The sequence below is a fragment of the Pseudomassariella vexata genome (genome assembly GCF_002105095.1).
Source record: "Pseudomassariella vexata strain CBS 129021 chromosome Unknown BCR38scaffold_5, whole genome shotgun sequence".
Classification (NCBI taxonomy): Eukaryota; Fungi; Ascomycota; class Sordariomycetes; order Amphisphaeriales; family Pseudomassariaceae; genus Pseudomassariella; species Pseudomassariella vexata.
Window position 1 is genome coordinate 537,892 of NW_024467960.1, and position 16,583 is coordinate 554,474.

Consider the following 16,583-nt stretch of genomic DNA (forward strand, 5'->3'; position numbering starts at 1 on the left):
TGCCACTTAAAATGCTCGGGTGTCGGATTCAAACTCGGTTCCGAGCTGGTGAAGGCAACAATTTCATGGGCTCATCGTGAGCCATGGCCCATGGCTGCCTTGCTCGGGGCCGCGTCAAATTGTCGCCTCTGTCAAGGCCCCGGACGGTGCCCTTGGGCGGACAGCGGGACCAATGTTTTCGTGCGAGTGCTCGACGCAAACCACTCACCATCATCGAACATCTGAACGCCGCACTCTCCTCGGTAGCCGTCGCGCTTGTTGCAATCATCTCCTGGCTTTCCCAATATGGGCACTTGTCTGGCCAGGGCAAGAGTTGGCTGCGCACTGACGGGAACTGGCTGAACTCTGAACGCTGTCAGTGCTCGGGAGTTTCCGACACATCAGAATACACGGGCCACCAAGCGGTTGATCGATGAGCTTAACAGATGCGCGGGCCGTTACGCTAGGATTGAAGCTTCTAAGAATATCCGGTTTGACAGGCTTTCTAACCATCACTGCAGAACGAGGTGGTTTGCATTTACGAACCTTACCCTGCCTTCAAAGGATCAACTGCAGCGGCAGGATTTGTTTCATGCAGATTCTCAACCTTCTATCCTTAGGGGCGGGAGTATCCTAGTACCTGACAGATCTGTTGCTGACCTTAACCGCCGCAGCTGCTAGAATGGGTTCCACACCAGAGTATCCATGGGGCTTGTCTCGATGAAGATGAGCGCCCTCCTATGCAAGAATAATGGGTGCCAGCCGAGGCAAAGCTGTCTCGAACAGGCTTTCGTCGTCTCATTGTTGCAGCCTTTCACCGATATCATCGCCTGTTACAGTTGCACCATGTGCGGTAATGGCGCTTGAGATGGCAACGGGCAATAGCCAATGCTAGGCAAAACAAGGGACGAGTTGGAAAGAGTGATGCCCCCAGACTCTCAGCGGGCCCAACTCAGTAATCTGGGCCGATTGCCGTGCCCATCAAATCTCCTACCAGCATTGGGCGCTTGCAAATGCGATTTGCTTCCTCTCTCTTCCCATTCTCCTAAGCGCCCTTGTCTACGGACCAATCAGCGGGCCTACTGTCGTCCTTGGCTCTTGGCCAAGTTGGTCAAACCATGGGCAAACAGCAAGGAGCTAGGCTCCCCGCCACAACCCTGTCGCAAGTCTGGCGCATCGCACAGGACTAGACAATACCATTAGGTTGGCCGTCAGGCCGCATACCTATCCCGCAGTCGCAAGTCCTCTTGTTCTTCTTGGGTTTGTTTCATCCGTCTCGTCTGTCTTCAAACCGCCTTCTTTGCGCCTTGTTGCTACCGTTTGTCCTGAGTGTTTGCGCCGGGAAGTTCGCAGCTTTACACACAACGCAGCTTATTAGCCGGAATACTAGAAGCTGTCAGCCTTCAACCCCACCTGGCCTCGATAAGGGCGACCCGACTCCAACGCTCGTAGAGAGCATCTGTCGACAGCTCCTATAAATAACTTTTCTTTTTTTTTCTCCCCCTCCCCCGTGCGTCATCCCGCGTGGCAACTAGAACCGGGTACCTGAGAGCCGTTTCGTGTGTTTTGGTGTGTTTGCCTGCGTGCCCGCGTGAAGCAAGATGGATCGCCACGGCAGACCCGAGGAGGAGATGTTCCTCAACAAGCCCTACGACGACTGCGACAGCCCTACCATCGAGCCTCTGAAGATCTTCAAGCCCCAGAGCCCAGTTCCTGCAGCCGAACGGCCCCAAGATCGCTTCAGATATCCCGCCCCATCGTCGTCGAAGCCGACCTTCCCTCTCCCCCCTGGCGCTTCCAGTTCGGCGCAGCCTCTCCCATATCCCGAGGATGAGGACCTCCGGCCCAGCCAGCCGTCCACGTCAACTCGGCCCCCTTACTCAGACGACAGTCGCCGTCCATCCGGCGGTAGCGGTAGGACGTACAGTCCGACGACCTCGGTCAAGTCGGACAGGCTCAACGATACAACACCGCGGTTAGACACGAGTCCCATCGAGAAGAGGGGACCTGGCTTGGCTGAGAGACGCGGGACTGCGCCCAAACCCCTACCAGGAGCGCTTAGTCCGTCCACCTCGAGTCCCGGCCCAGATTCCGACGGCACTGGGGGTCTCTTTGCGAAACCCCTTGCGAACCCGCAGAAGCCTGCCGCTGCGAGTAACAACTTTCCCGACTATCAGAAAAAGCCGTACTATCCTCCTCCAAGAGGAAATTCGGCAGGGTCGAGCTCTAGCCAGAACAGCAGTGCTCGACCACAACCTCCGGATAATGACTTGTTGAAGATGCCTGGGGCAAGTAGTGTCAACCGGTTCGCCTCAACGGCCTCCACCTCGACGACACGTGCCAGCCGAGGGTCTCCTCCTCCGCCAGAGACCCCTATCGTCGAACCAGGCAACATCCCTGGAGGTGGCATCGAGGCAAGGTATGCCGCGGCAGGAATATCGGGCACCGCCACTTTGACCAGTCTGCAAAGCTCGGCCGCTCAGCAACGGTTGGCGCAATATGGGCAACACCCGGCAACACAAGCTACGCCCGCTCCGGCTCGTCCCTGGACGCCGACTGAGACTCCAGATCAACAACCGCATGGCCCCCCACCGTGTACCAGGGTGCCGAGCCTGTGGCCAGTCCTGTACAAACAAGCTTCAACGCGCCGCCGCGACCTTCGACCTCGTCGTCAAATGGCCAGCTGCAAGTGAGTGTGCTGGAACAGGACTTCCAACGGGTCCAGATGTCCCCGAGTCCGCCACCTGCGTATTCTAGTATCAACCCAAGCGGAGGCTCTTCATCATATCCCTCAGAAAAGCAACGACCTGGGGCACAGGCCAGTTCGAGTTCAGGATCGGCGTCGGCTGCTCAACCTCAATCTCAAGCTCAACCTCAAGCGCAAGCAGCTGTTTCGTCTGTGTCCAAAAAGCAGGAACCCTATTCTGTACCATTAGCCTCTCCTGCGTTGCAACACCCGGGCCATCCAGCATTTGCCAATGACCCTGGAACTCATCCCGCATTCGCCAACGACCCCAGACCGGAAAGTTCGCAGGCCAATGGCAAGCCGGCGCAAACTCCTTCACCATTCCAGGGCGCAGGACCCAGCTCCCCACCTCCTCTTCCCGAAGGCTGGATCGCCCACCTGGATCAGAACTCTGGCCAGTACTACTATATCCACCTGGCCACTCAGTCTACTCAATGGGAATTCCCTAAGGGGCCAAACCCCATCAACCATGAAGCTGCTCCATTATCTCCCACGGCGTCGACATACGGCAACCCGTTGGCATCGCCCATGTTTGGCAAGCAATCTGCAATGGCGTCACCCATGTTCCCTCCGCAGACCCCCGGCTATGCTGAAAGCATTATGAGCGTGGCGGCGTCGGCGGCGCCCACAGCGGGCTTCACCGGCCCGCCGCCAAGCGCGGGTATCGACATGTATAAGGTGCAGCCGACGAATGGCGTCTACTTTGGGCCGTATCTGAGATACGTCAATATGGACGTTGAGAAAGGACTCTGGCTAGGTAGTATACTCATTGTCACGGATGCGCCCCAGGCCCCGACTATTCACATCCACCAGAGTGTTGACCTGTCACCCAACCCACGTCAGCTTGTACCGCATTCCATCTACACCCATCAGAGGTGGCAGTTCTTCAAGTACGACATCGATTTGCAGATGGGCGAAGGCGCCACCGAAAGGTGGACATACGCCGTCACTTCGCATCTGGGATGCACTAGATATGAATTTGTCGTTGCTGGTAGGCATGAGACCAACTGGCGCTTCGTGGCCCATTCCGGCAACGACTTCGCCGCCAGTACTTCACAGAATGAACGCACCAAGCTCGGTGGCGTCGGCTTCATGTGGAAAGACGTGCTCCAGAAGAACGTTGACTGCGGCGGGTTCCACGTCCAACTCGGTCTTGGTGATCAGATCTACGGAGACCGGCTGTGGAAAGAAGTTCCGCTGCTAAAGCAGTGGCTGGCTATGCAGGGCAAGGAACATCGGAAGAACGCTTCGTGGACGGCGCGACATGAGGAGGACGTCACGCACGCGTACTTCCACTTCTACACCAGCCACTTTGATCAACCATTCTTGCGGGAGGCATTTGCGCAGATTCCTCACGTCTGCCAGATTGACGACCACGATATGTACGTTTTTGGTGCCCCTTAAGGATTTTCTGAATCATGACTAACCAACTATAGCTTTGATGGCTTCGGCTCCTATCCTGACTACATGCAGAACTCGCAGATGTTCAAGAACATTGGCCGGATAGCCATCGACGTTTATCTGCTGTTCCAGCATCACACCACCCTAGAAATTCTTCGCAACGTGAATCACGACCTAGATCTGTTCACTATTACTGGTCAAGGGTGGCATTTTGTCAAGTTCCTAGGACCGGCAGTCGTGGCCGTGGGAGCAGACTTGCGGTCGGAACGGACTCAAAGCCGCGTGCTGGCTGGCCCGACGTACCAAGGCCTCTTTCCCAAGGTGGCCATGCTGCCTCCAAGCGTGCAGCACTGCATATGGATGCTATCAGTACCGTTGATCTACCCACGACTAGACACGGTCGAGAGCCTGGCCAACACGTTCGCAACGGGCAAGAAGGCGGTCAACACGACTTACAACGTGCTCGGAAAAGTGACCAGCTCCGTGGCTGGCATCGTGGGCGGCAAAGAAGTCGTAGCGCAAGGCTTCAACCAAGTCAAGCGGGCCGTTGGAAAGTCGGGACTCATGGGAAATGTGGTCAACCAATTCGGCGACCTGGACATAGGAGAGATTCTGAAGGATATGTGGACACATGACACCAAGGATCTGGAGCGGACGTACCTGATCCGCACGCTACAGGGCATCGCCCACCAAAAGGGCATCCGGATGACCTTCCTATCAGGAGGTAAGTTTCTCCTCAATCCCGCGCCTGTTCATCTCTTGTATCCGAAACTAACACTACTCATCAGACGTCAACTGCTCCGGCGCGGGCCTCGTCCACGACCCTGCGCACCCTAGCGACCACAAGACCATGTACCAAATCATCACGTCACCCATTGTGGCGGCGCCCGCCTCCAACTACATCCTCAAGATGCTGCACAACAACAAGTCGTACTATGTGCCGGCCAACGGCCAGAAGAGTAACCACGAGGTTTCGGACACCAAGGAGGACATGATGGAGATCTTCCATACCGACGCCTCGGGCCAGCCCCGCGAGCTCAAGAAGCTCATGGGTCGCCGCAATTATGTTGCGTTTTTAGCCTACGACCCTGAGGCTATCCCGGGTACGCAGTATAGTGCCAGCATTGCGAATGGGCAGCAACAGGGATTGAGCAAGCTGAGTTTGGCTGTCGATTTCGTGGTCCAGGGCGATGGGGCGTTTACGACGCCGACAAAATACGGACCGGTGATTGTGCCACATCTTGAGTTTGGACGGTAGTTTAGGAAGCGCTGGGTGGCTGAATGGTGTCGGTCTGGTGGTGTCGGTACGAGCACGAGATGAGGTTCTACATACAAGATATAAGGGTTATATGGTGGACGAAGACCTGAAATTACGAAAGCAAGCAAGCAGGCAGGCAGGCAAGCAGCATTTTCACTTTTTAGGATATACACCCCCTTTTTGTAGATCGATCAGGTTGATGGGCCAGTTCAAGAAAAAGATTTGAAAGCAGAGCGTGTTTTTCTCTTTTGGTGCCCGCTTGGTATCTATCGTTCGAATCATCACACAAAAGCAGATGCTAGCTTTAGTACCTTACTCAAATCGCACAAGAACACTGTAGTGTAGAGAATCTGTTTAATATCCCCCCTCCATCTAGAGCTTTACCACAGATGGCATTGCCGCTGTCGCTACAGATTTGCGCCGTCATAACTCCGTGCTCGTGCCATCCTGTTCTCAAACGCCGAACAACGCGTTGATGGCCCTGATAGTGTCCTCGGGACAGTCAACGGTGTGGCCGATGGTGCGGGGGTCCTCGTAGATCTCGTAGTCGTTGCCACCCTTGAAGGTCTTGTCGCCGAAGAAGTGGATCGTCGTGTACTCGATGCCGCCGGGCTTCTTGGCGTCGTTCTCGAGGTGCTGTAGGCAGTAGGTCTTGTCCCAGCCGGTAGGGAAGACGTCGAAGGAGATTTGGCCACCGATGGAGAAGCTGTTGGTTCATCATTGGCATTAGACAACAATGCTCCCAATTGCACCCCGCAAAGCATGAAAGGCCAGGGGAAAAGGTAAATACTCACGTCAATCCCAAGTGTCCAAAACGCTCCTTGAGCTTCTCAACAAACGTCTCGCGAATCTTGTGCTGCTTGTCGTAGACCTCGTACTCGTTGCGCTCCTGGTTGCTCGCGTTGCGGCCAATGGGGCTGACGTTGATCATGCCGTTGCGGAACTCGATGAAGGTCCCCCGCTTGATGGGGATGTCCAGGTCGGCGATGTAGTGCAGGATAAACGACGCCAGCTCCTTGTACTGGTCCTCGCCGATCCACTGGATGAAACTGCTCGACGCCAGCTCTGCCCCGAGCTTGTACGCCGTCAGCCCGTTCTCCGAGAAGCAGAAGTCGAACATGGACGTCACGGGGCGGCCCGCGGGGACACCCAGTTGCTCTTGTTGCTTGGCGAGGTTGCTGCCGCCTACGTAGCCGATGGCGCATTTTTGGCGGAGCGAGGTGAGCATGTTGAGCGTTTCGGGGGAGGCGCCCTGGGAGGGGGGGGAGGAGAGTTAGCTGGTAGTTTCTGCTGACTTGGGGTGGAGTCGGGAGGGCTATGTTACCAGACGAGCGGGCGTGAGAGGTCCATCGACATCGAAGAGGCAGATGGTGTTCTTGAGGGGACGCTCCTCGAGGGGAGGAAAGTAGTCGGTGGCCGTAGTACCGAGAGAAGCCATCTTTGCGACTGTGTATTAGCTGCGAAGCGGGGATCGTGTTGATCGACGGGTGGATGTGGCCGAAGAAGTGGACGGAAGGGGTGTGCGAATGCGTTCAGGGAATTGCGGAAGGGCAGGAACGGCAATTGAGTAACAATATCGCGAAAAAGGCTTCGTGTCGCTTTTCTTATTTATTAGAGATTAAGAAATAAGAAATGTTGCTCGCCGCTCTTTGCTCCGCCAGCCAGCTACCACCCACCCCTCAATGCGCTCGCTTATCATCCCTGTCCCGTAATTGAGGGGCAGCAGTCAAGGGACAGGGGTGCACTGCATGGTTCCTGGCTGCTTACTAACTTTGGCCATCTGGATCGTAGGCTTCGGCAATTCTCAATCAACTACTAAGAATGTACGACTTGGACCGGCTAACTTGGTTGACGGTGCATCTTTTCTGCATTATACTATCCAGCTTAAGTTGAGCCGGTGATCCATCTTACTTGGTGTTTCGCCAGTGATCTTCCCCAGAAATGCACCGTATACCCAGAGTTTGCATACGCCATACTGCTAGTAAGCCCAAGTCAACATGGATTTAGAAATTGGATATGACCAACACCAGCCTTTGGTAGATTTTGAAGACAACCCTCTCAGGTTCGTGACAGAATACTTAGGTAGACAGCGTGATGAGGTGGGATCACTTGGTGTTCCAGTGTAGTAGATCAGGCATATTCTGCTTGTTCTATCTGGATGCGCCGTTTATTCTGTCAACGGCTCACCTCCTTTGATCATCGTCAACAGAGCAGCCTTGTGGTATGTCCCAGTCGGAGCTCACAAGGGACCCTGCTACGCACCCTATGACTCGACGCTAAATTGGCTCTTTGTTCCTGTCACTAACCCTGATGCGCATGGAGTCTATCAAGAGGTAACCCATATGTTGTAGTAAAGATATCTGCTACATTGCTGTGGCTGACAAAACCATGTCGAAGAGCACCGTGGCTCAGTGTCGTTAGTGCTTTGACGTTCTAGCCTTTCTTTGCCTCTTCGGTATCAGTGTAGATACACGTCGATGTTTTGTTTGTGCTCTGGTCGAACCTCGAGTCCATTGATAATGACGACAGAGATATCTAACAACTTGACAATACACCACACCAGAAGTAGATGAAGCGAGTGGCATATCGCCCCAAGCGACGCTGTCCGTCTAGAAAGCCAGCTTAGCCGTAAGGCATCCAGTCAGAACGCAGTTAGAACTTCTCAACCTGTCAGTTCTCGTCTCGCAACGAAACTATCAACTAGTGATGATGACTAGCCGCATCAACAGACCCCTGCTGGTCCAACTTACTAGCCCCCTTCTTGACCTAGAACTCAACGTCCTCAGCCTGCTTGTTTCCGCTGCTGCGCGTGTATCGCTTACTACCCCCGGCATCGAGCTTCTCCTCGCCTGTCTTTCCAGTCCCCAGCTGGTCAGTGCCAAACTCATCATCGACATCCTCCTGTTCCAGGCCATCCTTCTTCTCGCCACTACTGGCGACCTTGTTCTTGTCGTCCTCGACACCAATAGCACCAGTCTTCAGGTCTTTCTTGTTGGTTTCGGTGTTGGCTTTGTTATCGTTGTTATCATAGAGCTGGCCAGCGACTTCCTCGACCGTCTGAGCAAACGTCTTGTTGGTGTTCTTCTGGTGCTCCTCGTACAGCTTCTGGCCGATCTCGGCGCCCTTGGTGCGGAGCTCCTCCTCGGTCAGGCCCTGGCCCTTGTCGCCCTTCTGGAGTTGGGCCGCAAGGTCGGCGACGTTCTGGACGACGCTCGAGTCTCCGGCCGTGCTGTTGGTCGGGGTGGGGGTGGTGTTGGCAGCTTGCTGGTGTTGCTGCTGCTGCTCCGGCTTGGTGAGCTTGTTGAGGAAGGATGACATCTTGGTGGTTGATGGGTGATGATGTAGAAGTAGTGCTTATTGGTAAGTAAGTTGAGCTTGTTGTTCTGAATGGGTATGTGCGAATTGCGATGCCCGGGAACAAGTCCATCAACAAAGGCTGAGGGCGGCGCTTTTATACTTCGGAGACAGCCCTGTGATCCAGTTCCTCAGGACAGAGCTGAACATGACGCGTAGCGAGATTCAACTTTGCCATGTTTCTTCAGCTTCCGTGATGGGATGTCATGGGAAACCACACACAAGCAGATGGCCTCGGTTCTGAGGCTGCCACTGTATCGTGCCACTGCCACATCATGAATCGCATCCTCGGAACATCTAGAAGCATCGTATGAGACCGGCACTTTGGGGCCCTCAGTTTGAAATTGCAGGGCCGCAAGCCTAGGTTGATGACGCACGCTTCTCATCGTGGCATGTCCTACCCTCGGAAACCTGTGCCGCCTTGTATAAGTAATGCGTTGTCACATCAGCTGCCGTGTATTGGGTATCTGAGCTTATTTGGCTTCGAAAACGAATATGTACTATACACAATAATTTGTCATCGCTCGACGCCTACGCAATTTCGAGCCAAAGACCCGTTGATTCGATAACCAAGTTTATAATCGTGCCAGTCAACCACAAGGCAACCAACCCCCATCCTATCTTCCTGCTCATCACCCACTTGTTCATCGGAACGGCGATCAGCAGGACCAGCAGAGTGACCAGTAATACCACTGCCGAAACCAGCAAGGTGCCACCGACTTGGATGTGGTAGGGCTTGTACTGGATAGGTCTGTCGGGGTGCTTTCGATGTTTCTTGTCTGCTGCGTGAATTGTCTGGTAGGCCCCGCCAAGCCCTATCCCGAGGAGGATGTTCAGCATTGGCCCGCCGAAGCAAGCAGATCTGTAGACCGTCAGTTTCGTGCCATCTTTTTCCACTGAGAGAACCCGACTCACAGTGCCATGACGGGATATCCAAGGCGGGCTACGGTAATATCGGCAACCAGGTCACCGACGGAGTTGCCAACCGCGAAGACGGTGAGACCCAGGATCGCTTCCGAAATATTCAAAATTACACCGATTGTTTTCAGTACTCCAACAACTTCGCCTGCGATCGTAGAGATCCAGGCAATCGCAATGATAAATCCAAGGAAGCAGAACATAAAATGGAATTTCGGGCGGCGATCGGGGCTTGTGGTAAGCAGGAGGATTCCGAGTAACACAAGAGAGAAAACGAGAGAGATGAGCAAGGCCCTGATGAGCACCAGTCCGGGCTGCTCTAGATCATCGGCCATGTTTGCCCAAACGATGAATACAGAGAACAACGGGCCTGTAAAGATCTGCAGGATCAGCAACCACCGGTTCCATCCTTGCTCCTCGCCCCCTTGAGCAGAGCTGTCTTGTCCAAGTTCCGACGAAGGTTTTACAGGTTGCGCGTCCAAGGCCACACGAGCAGGTCGTACCGTCTCGGCAGAGCCTGAGCCTGAGCCCGAGCCAGGAGTCTCGTCAGGGGCAGCCAATGAGAGCACACTGGATGTTCTGATGACAGACGAGCCACGAGATCTCGTCCTTCGTCGGTACCTTTGCCATTCCGTTTCAGACTCGATCGATCCGTTGGACTCATGTGACACGGCGGCCGCTGTGTTGCCAAGGTGGCCAGAGGCTGGTTGCTCCTCAACGTTCATATCCGAGTCGTCATCCGTCGTGTCACTCTCCACCACAGGCACAGTGATGGCTAAAAGGAAAATGCTCGGCACAGAAACCAAACGAACCAGTTTGTCCCAGAACAGTTTATTTTTCCAGTCTTGAAGCGTGGGAAATAAGGTGCTTATCAAAACGTGTGGCGCGGGCAACACTTCATATGGCCACCATCTTACAGGTTTGGGATCCTCCTGTTGCGGTAGGGTCGGAAAAGAGTGACGCTGCTCTAGACCCGACGTGGGTAGCATCAACTGCGAAGGATCGTGAGGATTCGCCGCAAGAGGTAGAGGCGAATCTGTGTAGCGAGGAAACGGGGACATCGCAGGCGAGGATTGTGCACTGCTTTGAGGGCTTGGACTGGGGATGCGCACACGCAGTCCTCCAGATGGTTTGGAACGCGACGCAGAATCCTCACCATAGCCCTCTACAAGACGAGTACCACCGGAGGTCAACCGAGGGGGTGCTAACCTTCCGCCTACGGTGTGCGTGGATGGACTGCGAGCCCGCCCTCTCTCATCGGCAGAGGCGCTGGGGGGATGTTTCAAACCAACGCCGGTGAGAGTAAGCACAGCCGCTGATGACTGTGTGCGATTCCTAGTCGTGCTCGCAGCCCCCGGAATAGTCTGCCAACTTGTAGACCCTCGCATCGTCCGCCTGGTGTCGTCTAAGCCAACGGAAAGCCTATCCGCGGAGTGGCTCCGAGTATGGATTGGAGCCATACACATGTTTCGCTCTTGTTGCAAAGAAGATAGGACGGACCTGAACTCGAGCGCGCCGATGAGACTGGGCCGGATGGGCGTGATAGTCGTGGTGCTTCGTCTGCCACGTGGTCGGTTCACTCGCATACTGCTCGTCACTTCTGCTGCGACGTGCTGACCATGAGCCTCGTCGTCGTCTTCGTTATCGTCGTTAGCTTGCCCAATCTCGATTCGAGGCGCACGGTCCAGGATGCCAATGTCGACCGTCGCAGGGCCTGCCCGTGCAGCGCCCCGCGACGCACCAGGCGTGGTATCCTCGTCGCCAGGCTCGTCTCTGTACGGCTCCAGCTCGTCCTGACCCTGACTGCTGCCCGAGGCATGAAAATGGCCTCTAGCCGCAACTTCTCTTGCCCTCCGTGCTTGTTTCCGCTTTGCGTATGCGTGCCAGCCCACGACCACGATCACGTAGAAGACGTAAAACCCAATCATGACGCAGCATTCCCATAAGTGAATGTGGCCATCAGATAGGAAGCCCACCGAAAAGGCAACTGCAACAATGAAGAAGCAGATGTCGCGCACGAAAGTCTTCCTGCTGACTTTGAACTCCCGTACGAGGGCCATGGAACCGGCAACGACCGACGTAATGAATCCAGCTGCGCCAATGAGCTCGCCCACAGCCATGCTGCCGCTATTGGAGCTCATAGCAGCGAAGGTGCTGAACACATCGGGTGATCCATTGCCGAAGGCTAGGAAGGTCACGCCAGCCAGGCTTTCGCTGAGCCCTAGTATGGTAGCGATAGTGCTCAGGTTCACGGAAAAGAAGTCGCTAGCTGCAATGCCGATGGTAGTGAAGAGCAGGCCAAGCCACATTACGAGGATGATGAAACCAAGCGGCTGCGCGTTGCCGAGGGTGCAGTAATAGAATGCCAGGTACTCGATAAGGCCGGCCTCATCGTCGTGACAATTGCGCTTCACAAAGGCGCATTGGTCGGCAGCTTGGTGAACAAGACGGCAGTCCTCCCCGGACCGTGTGTGGAGCAGTGGCGCATCGTCGCGATTAGCAGCATGGTCCCGTATGAAGATGCTGTAAACAGCCAGCAGTGTTATGCAGAATACTGTCGCAAAGAATGGGCGAGAACTGAATCTCCTGCCTCGGGCGACGGCAGCAGAAGGCATGGTGCTCGATGTCATCACATCAGCATTCCGTGGACGCCATGTGCTGAAATTAGAGTGGTTGAGAGCCGGGAGGGTGTACGTCAACCAAGAAAGCGAAGTTTGGGATCCGCGGGCAAAGAAGTAGCACAGTAGAGAGCCGCTACATTACTCGTGAGAAATATATGTTTCAAGCAACAGGCTCTAGTGGAAGCATGACACAGGTCCAATAATAAAAGTCTGATGTCGAGACGACAACGGGAAGTGAAATAGCTTCAAGATAGCTGGGACCTGGGCACGGCGAATGGCAACATGGGCGCCCTCTTTCGGTCCCAATCCACCTTTTCGACTGCTCGCCTGCTGGGCCTGGACGGAGGCGACGTCTCGCAAGCCTTGGAACTGCCCCCGGTTCCTGACAAGCGTCGGCTTATCTTATCGCCAAGTTCGCCAAGTGTGGCGTCCTCTACTTAATTCTGCTATGTTGCCACGCAAGCAATGCCCTAGGTGGAAGTGGCCAGTGTAGAGCGACACTGATTGGACAGCTTGAGCTAGTGCCCTCGTCAGCGCCACGTTGGTTTGTGGTCGGTCGGTCGGCAACGGAGCACAGCAAATGCATTTTTTGGCTGGTCCGAGCTTTGTAAACAAGATTGTCGGAGGGCCATTTCCGTCGCGACCGCGACAACGGGCGCCCGCAGCAAACCCGGCCACCGAGCCCTTTCATCATGAACCCCGTGAAGCCAATCTCAAACATCGCCGACGATACGCAGCAAACGACACCATGCCTCGTGTAGCTCAGGTTCCACGCGCAAGTGCTGGCAGCAGGAACGCATCTGGCTCCATGACAGCGTCGCCTTTCCAATCCCCGCTCAAGTACGTTCAGTGTTCCCAAAAATTGTTTATCGTCTTTCCAGGGCCGGGGCTACTTGCGCAAACATGAAGGCTCGGCAGCTCACCGTCCTCCAGAATCCCTCTGAACGACGACAAACAAGAGAAGAAGGGGCGATCGCACGCCCGACAAGCGCTCCACGAGCGACAGATCAACGAGCTCAAAGCCGCTGCCGCCACCCCGGCGCGGAAAGGCGCCATCAGACTGGATAACCTCGAGAGTGCGTCGCCGGGCTCCAACCCGAGGACGCCGCGGAAAGGCCAAGGGGACGACGATGATCTCTTCGTGGTGGGCGGGAGCGGCGTCACGCCTATGAAGCGTGTACCCATCCTCGCCAACTTTGAGGAATGGATGAAGATGGCGACGGACAATAAGATCAACGCCACCAACTCGTGGAACTTTGCGCTCATCGACTACTTCCACGACATGTCCCTCCTCAAAGAAGGCGATAGTGTCAACTTCCAGCGAGCCAGTTGCACCCTGGACGGCTGTGTCAAGATCTACACCAGCAGAGTCGACAGTGTGGCCACCGAGACGGGCAAGCTGCTGAGCGGTCTTGCCGATAGCAACAACAAGAAGAAGGAAAGAGAAGGAGAGGGCGAGGAGAGCGACGAGGAGGAAGTGGACGAGAACGGAAACGTCATCAAGCGAAAGAAGCAGAAGCGGGTAGGTCTACAGCGGCATCCGCATCATCTGATAGGGGGGGAGCATACATAAAACTAACACGCCTTGGCAGCAACGCTCCTCTGAGGTAACATTAGCGCCGTCCTTTGCCTCTCTTCAGCTGAAGAAGTTCGAACTCGAGTTCTCAGTGGATCCTCTGTTCAAGAAAGCATCGGCAGACTTTGATGAAGGCGGCGCCAAGGGTCTCCTCCTAAACCACTTGATGATTGATGGACAAGGCCGCATCGTCTTTGACAGCAGTGACGATACCAACGATGCGTCAGCCTCAGGCATCAAGCCGAGACGGCGAGAAGATGTCGTCGCTGATGAAGGTGAAGAGTCCGAAGAACAAGAAGCTACGGCGATTGAGGATGCACCGGAGCCCGAGGACGAGGAGGATGTGGAAATTGATATTGGTGCTTTGGGTGCCAAATTCTTCCCCGACCTCACTATACTCGACGGTCAAGATGTGTGTCCCTCCCTGAAGAGCTTTGACCTCGGGAATCCCTCCGGCTCTCTGGACATTCCATTCCTGCGGGCCCCGGAAGATTGGAAGCAAGAAGATGAAGACGGTGGTGTACCCAATGCTGCCGGTGACAAATCCGGCATGTTTATCGACGATGACAATCCAATGGGCTTTGACGATATGACGGCCATGGGTGGCTTCGACGTGGTTGATGTGGCTTTCGGTGAGGGTGGCGAAGCCTGGGCTCGTGAAGCTGCGTTAGAACCTCAGATGCGTCCCTACAATATCGGTACCGAGGACGGCATGGGAGGTGGCGATGCAATTGATGGCATGGATGACGAGAACGGCAATTACGTCGTTCGTATGAACCTGGACAAAAATGGCGACAAGATGCACGAAGATATTCTGGGGTACTTTGACCAAGCCCTCCAAAAGAATTGGGCCGGACCAGAGCACTGGAGAATACGGAAAATCAAAGACATCAACAAGCCCGACACCGGCACGAAGCAACGAAAGGAGAAGGAGCCTTTCGAGATCGACTTTGTCTCGCCATTGGATCCGAAGCTGGCCGAGCAGATCTATACGCAGGCTTCGAGCCATTCTGCCATCTGTTTGCCCAAGAAGGATTGGAAATCGAAAACCAGGAATCTACTGCCCGATGATAAGCACTTCAACTCCAAACAGCTCCTCAGTCTCTTCCTCAAGCCCAAGGCGCGCATGAGCAACCGGCGTCGTTTTGCCAGTAAAATTGGCACATTCGGCAATGCTGGTCAACAAGACAACCTCCCCGAAGGCGAGATGGACGAGGCATTCTGGGCCCAAAAGGAGCCCCAGAACGCGCATGATGACGAAGCGGCCATGCCCCAGGGTGACTACGATGCAAACTTCTTTGATGACGAGCTGCCGTTGAATAAATGCGGCATGCTTGACGATGATGACGATCTCGAGTTTGCCGATGCCAGAGATCATTTCTCTCCAGGCGCCGAAGTCCCTGCCACAGAGAACGTAGGCCTCACGGCTATGGGCGAGCTCGGCATGACGACTGGCGGGTTTGGAACACAGCTGGTCACGTCAACACGCAGATTGCGGCCCGAGTATGTACAGTATGCTCGCGTAGCCAAAAAGGTGGATGTCCGACGGTTGAAGGAGGAGCTCTGGAAAGGCATTGGGCTTGAGCAGCTCGACGTAAGTCTGCTTGCTTTTTGCACGGCGCAAATTTCTTGCTAACAACCATATCAGGAACAGCTTGACAGTGCTAGAGTGCCTACACCACACACAAACCAGGAGTCTACATCAGAACCGCCGGCCGAGCCAACGCTCAAGTTTACACAGGTCATGAATAGCCTGCAAACAGTCTATCCCAAGGCCGTCATGGACGATATCTCAACGAGCTTCTGTTTCATCTGCCTGTTACATCTGGCCAACGAGAAGGGACTCTCAATCGAGAACACGCCGGAACTGATGGAGCTGGACATCCGCAGAGACCCGACGGCCGTGGTGACGGGCGAGGTTTGATCAGGCAAGGCTCGGTAGGCGGCGCATGTAGCTGCGAGCATGTTTACGTATACATGTATGACTTGATGATTAGATATGTCCGCTTTGGAACCAGCCTCGAGCAAGGCTAGAGAAGGTGGAGGCAGGCGTTGTTGGGTACTCAGCCATTGGTGTCAGTTTTCAATAGGGGATGCGTGGAGAGCGAGTACAATCCATGGTCGATTAGTGGCCCGCTGCTGTCATTCCTATGGAGTACCTTGTGACACGACACGAACACGTTGGGATTCTGTGTAATTTGGGTGCTTCAAGCAGCGTACATGATATGTTCAGGTGGGATTCCATTGCGACGCCCAATTCCAAATCCTTGCTTGTCAGTATCTATGCATACATCACTGACGGTTAGGTTAGGAAAAGAGATAAACGGAGGTGATGACTTTTGTCTGCCTGTCAGTAAAAACTCCATATCATACGGCGTTGAGACGCGAATGCGAGACGCAAGTTAACCAAGACGTTTCTACACAATTTATGAGTTACTCCCGTAGACGGTCACCTATTGCCTACCCGTTCAAACCCACAACTACACACGCGCACATTAAAGTAAGGCTCACGCACCCCTCCGGAAGAATATAATGGCGTGACACGCAGCACTGTCATGGAGGGCTGCCATGCGGCTGCAAAGCAGGATTTTGCAGCCACGCATTATTGAACTCTAAATTGGGGCAACCAGGTCCCCCCTTCACATCTTCGACGATGATTTCCACGTAGTAGGGCCGTTACATTTCCCCAATTTCATTGTGATCATTCATCGATGACCCTCTCAGTTACAG

At 54.7% G+C, this 16,583-nt stretch overlaps 5 protein-coding genes across 5 annotated transcripts; 2 read left to right on the forward strand and 3 right to left on the reverse strand.

Moving 5' to 3' along the window:
* Positions 1-1,610: 1,610 nt before the first annotated feature.
* Positions 1,611-5,384, forward strand: BCR38DRAFT_456589 (uncharacterized protein; the record flags this gene model as incomplete). Its single annotated transcript, XM_040861934.1, has 4 exons — positions 1,611-2,572; positions 2,602-4,107; positions 4,162-4,850; positions 4,915-5,384. The coding sequence occupies 4 exons, from the start codon at positions 1,611-1,613 to the stop codon at positions 5,382-5,384; spliced, it is 3,627 nt and encodes a 1,208-aa protein (XP_040716876.1).
* Positions 5,385-5,837: 453 nt separating this feature from the next.
* BCR38DRAFT_338933 (phosphomannomutase) lies at positions 5,838-6,822 on the reverse strand (the record flags this gene model as incomplete). The annotated part of the gene is made up of 3 exons (XM_040855661.1): positions 5,838-6,090; positions 6,179-6,636; positions 6,709-6,822. 3 exons carry the CDS (start codon positions 6,820-6,822, stop codon positions 5,838-5,840), a joined length of 825 nt encoding a protein of 274 aa, XP_040716877.1.
* A 1,328-nt stretch (positions 6,823-8,150) lies between these two features.
* On the reverse strand, positions 8,151-8,702 carry BCR38DRAFT_483581 (uncharacterized protein; the record flags this gene model as incomplete). Its single annotated transcript, XM_040863642.1, has 1 exon — positions 8,151-8,702. The coding sequence occupies one exon, from the start codon at positions 8,700-8,702 to the stop codon at positions 8,151-8,153; it is 552 nt and encodes a 183-aa protein (XP_040716878.1).
* A 234-nt stretch (positions 8,703-8,936) lies between these two features.
* Positions 8,937-12,404, reverse strand: BCR38DRAFT_168746 (Sodium/calcium exchanger protein-domain-containing protein). The gene is made up of 3 exons (XM_040853837.1): positions 9,654-12,404; positions 9,245-9,600; positions 8,937-9,149 (listed from the first exon to the last, which is right to left on the reverse strand). Exons 1-2 carry the CDS (start codon positions 12,284-12,286, stop codon positions 9,270-9,272), a joined length of 2,964 nt encoding a protein of 987 aa, XP_040716879.1. The 5' UTR covers positions 12,287-12,404; the 3' UTR covers positions 8,937-9,149; positions 9,245-9,269.
* Positions 12,405-13,025: 621 nt separating this feature from the next.
* On the forward strand, positions 13,026-15,777 carry BCR38DRAFT_339508 (barren protein; the record flags this gene model as incomplete). Its single annotated transcript, XM_040855704.1, has 4 exons — positions 13,026-13,117; positions 13,211-13,799; positions 13,870-15,447; positions 15,508-15,777. 4 exons carry the CDS (start codon positions 13,026-13,028, stop codon positions 15,775-15,777), a joined length of 2,529 nt encoding a protein of 842 aa, XP_040716880.1.
* Between the last annotated feature and the right edge of the window lie 806 nt (positions 15,778-16,583).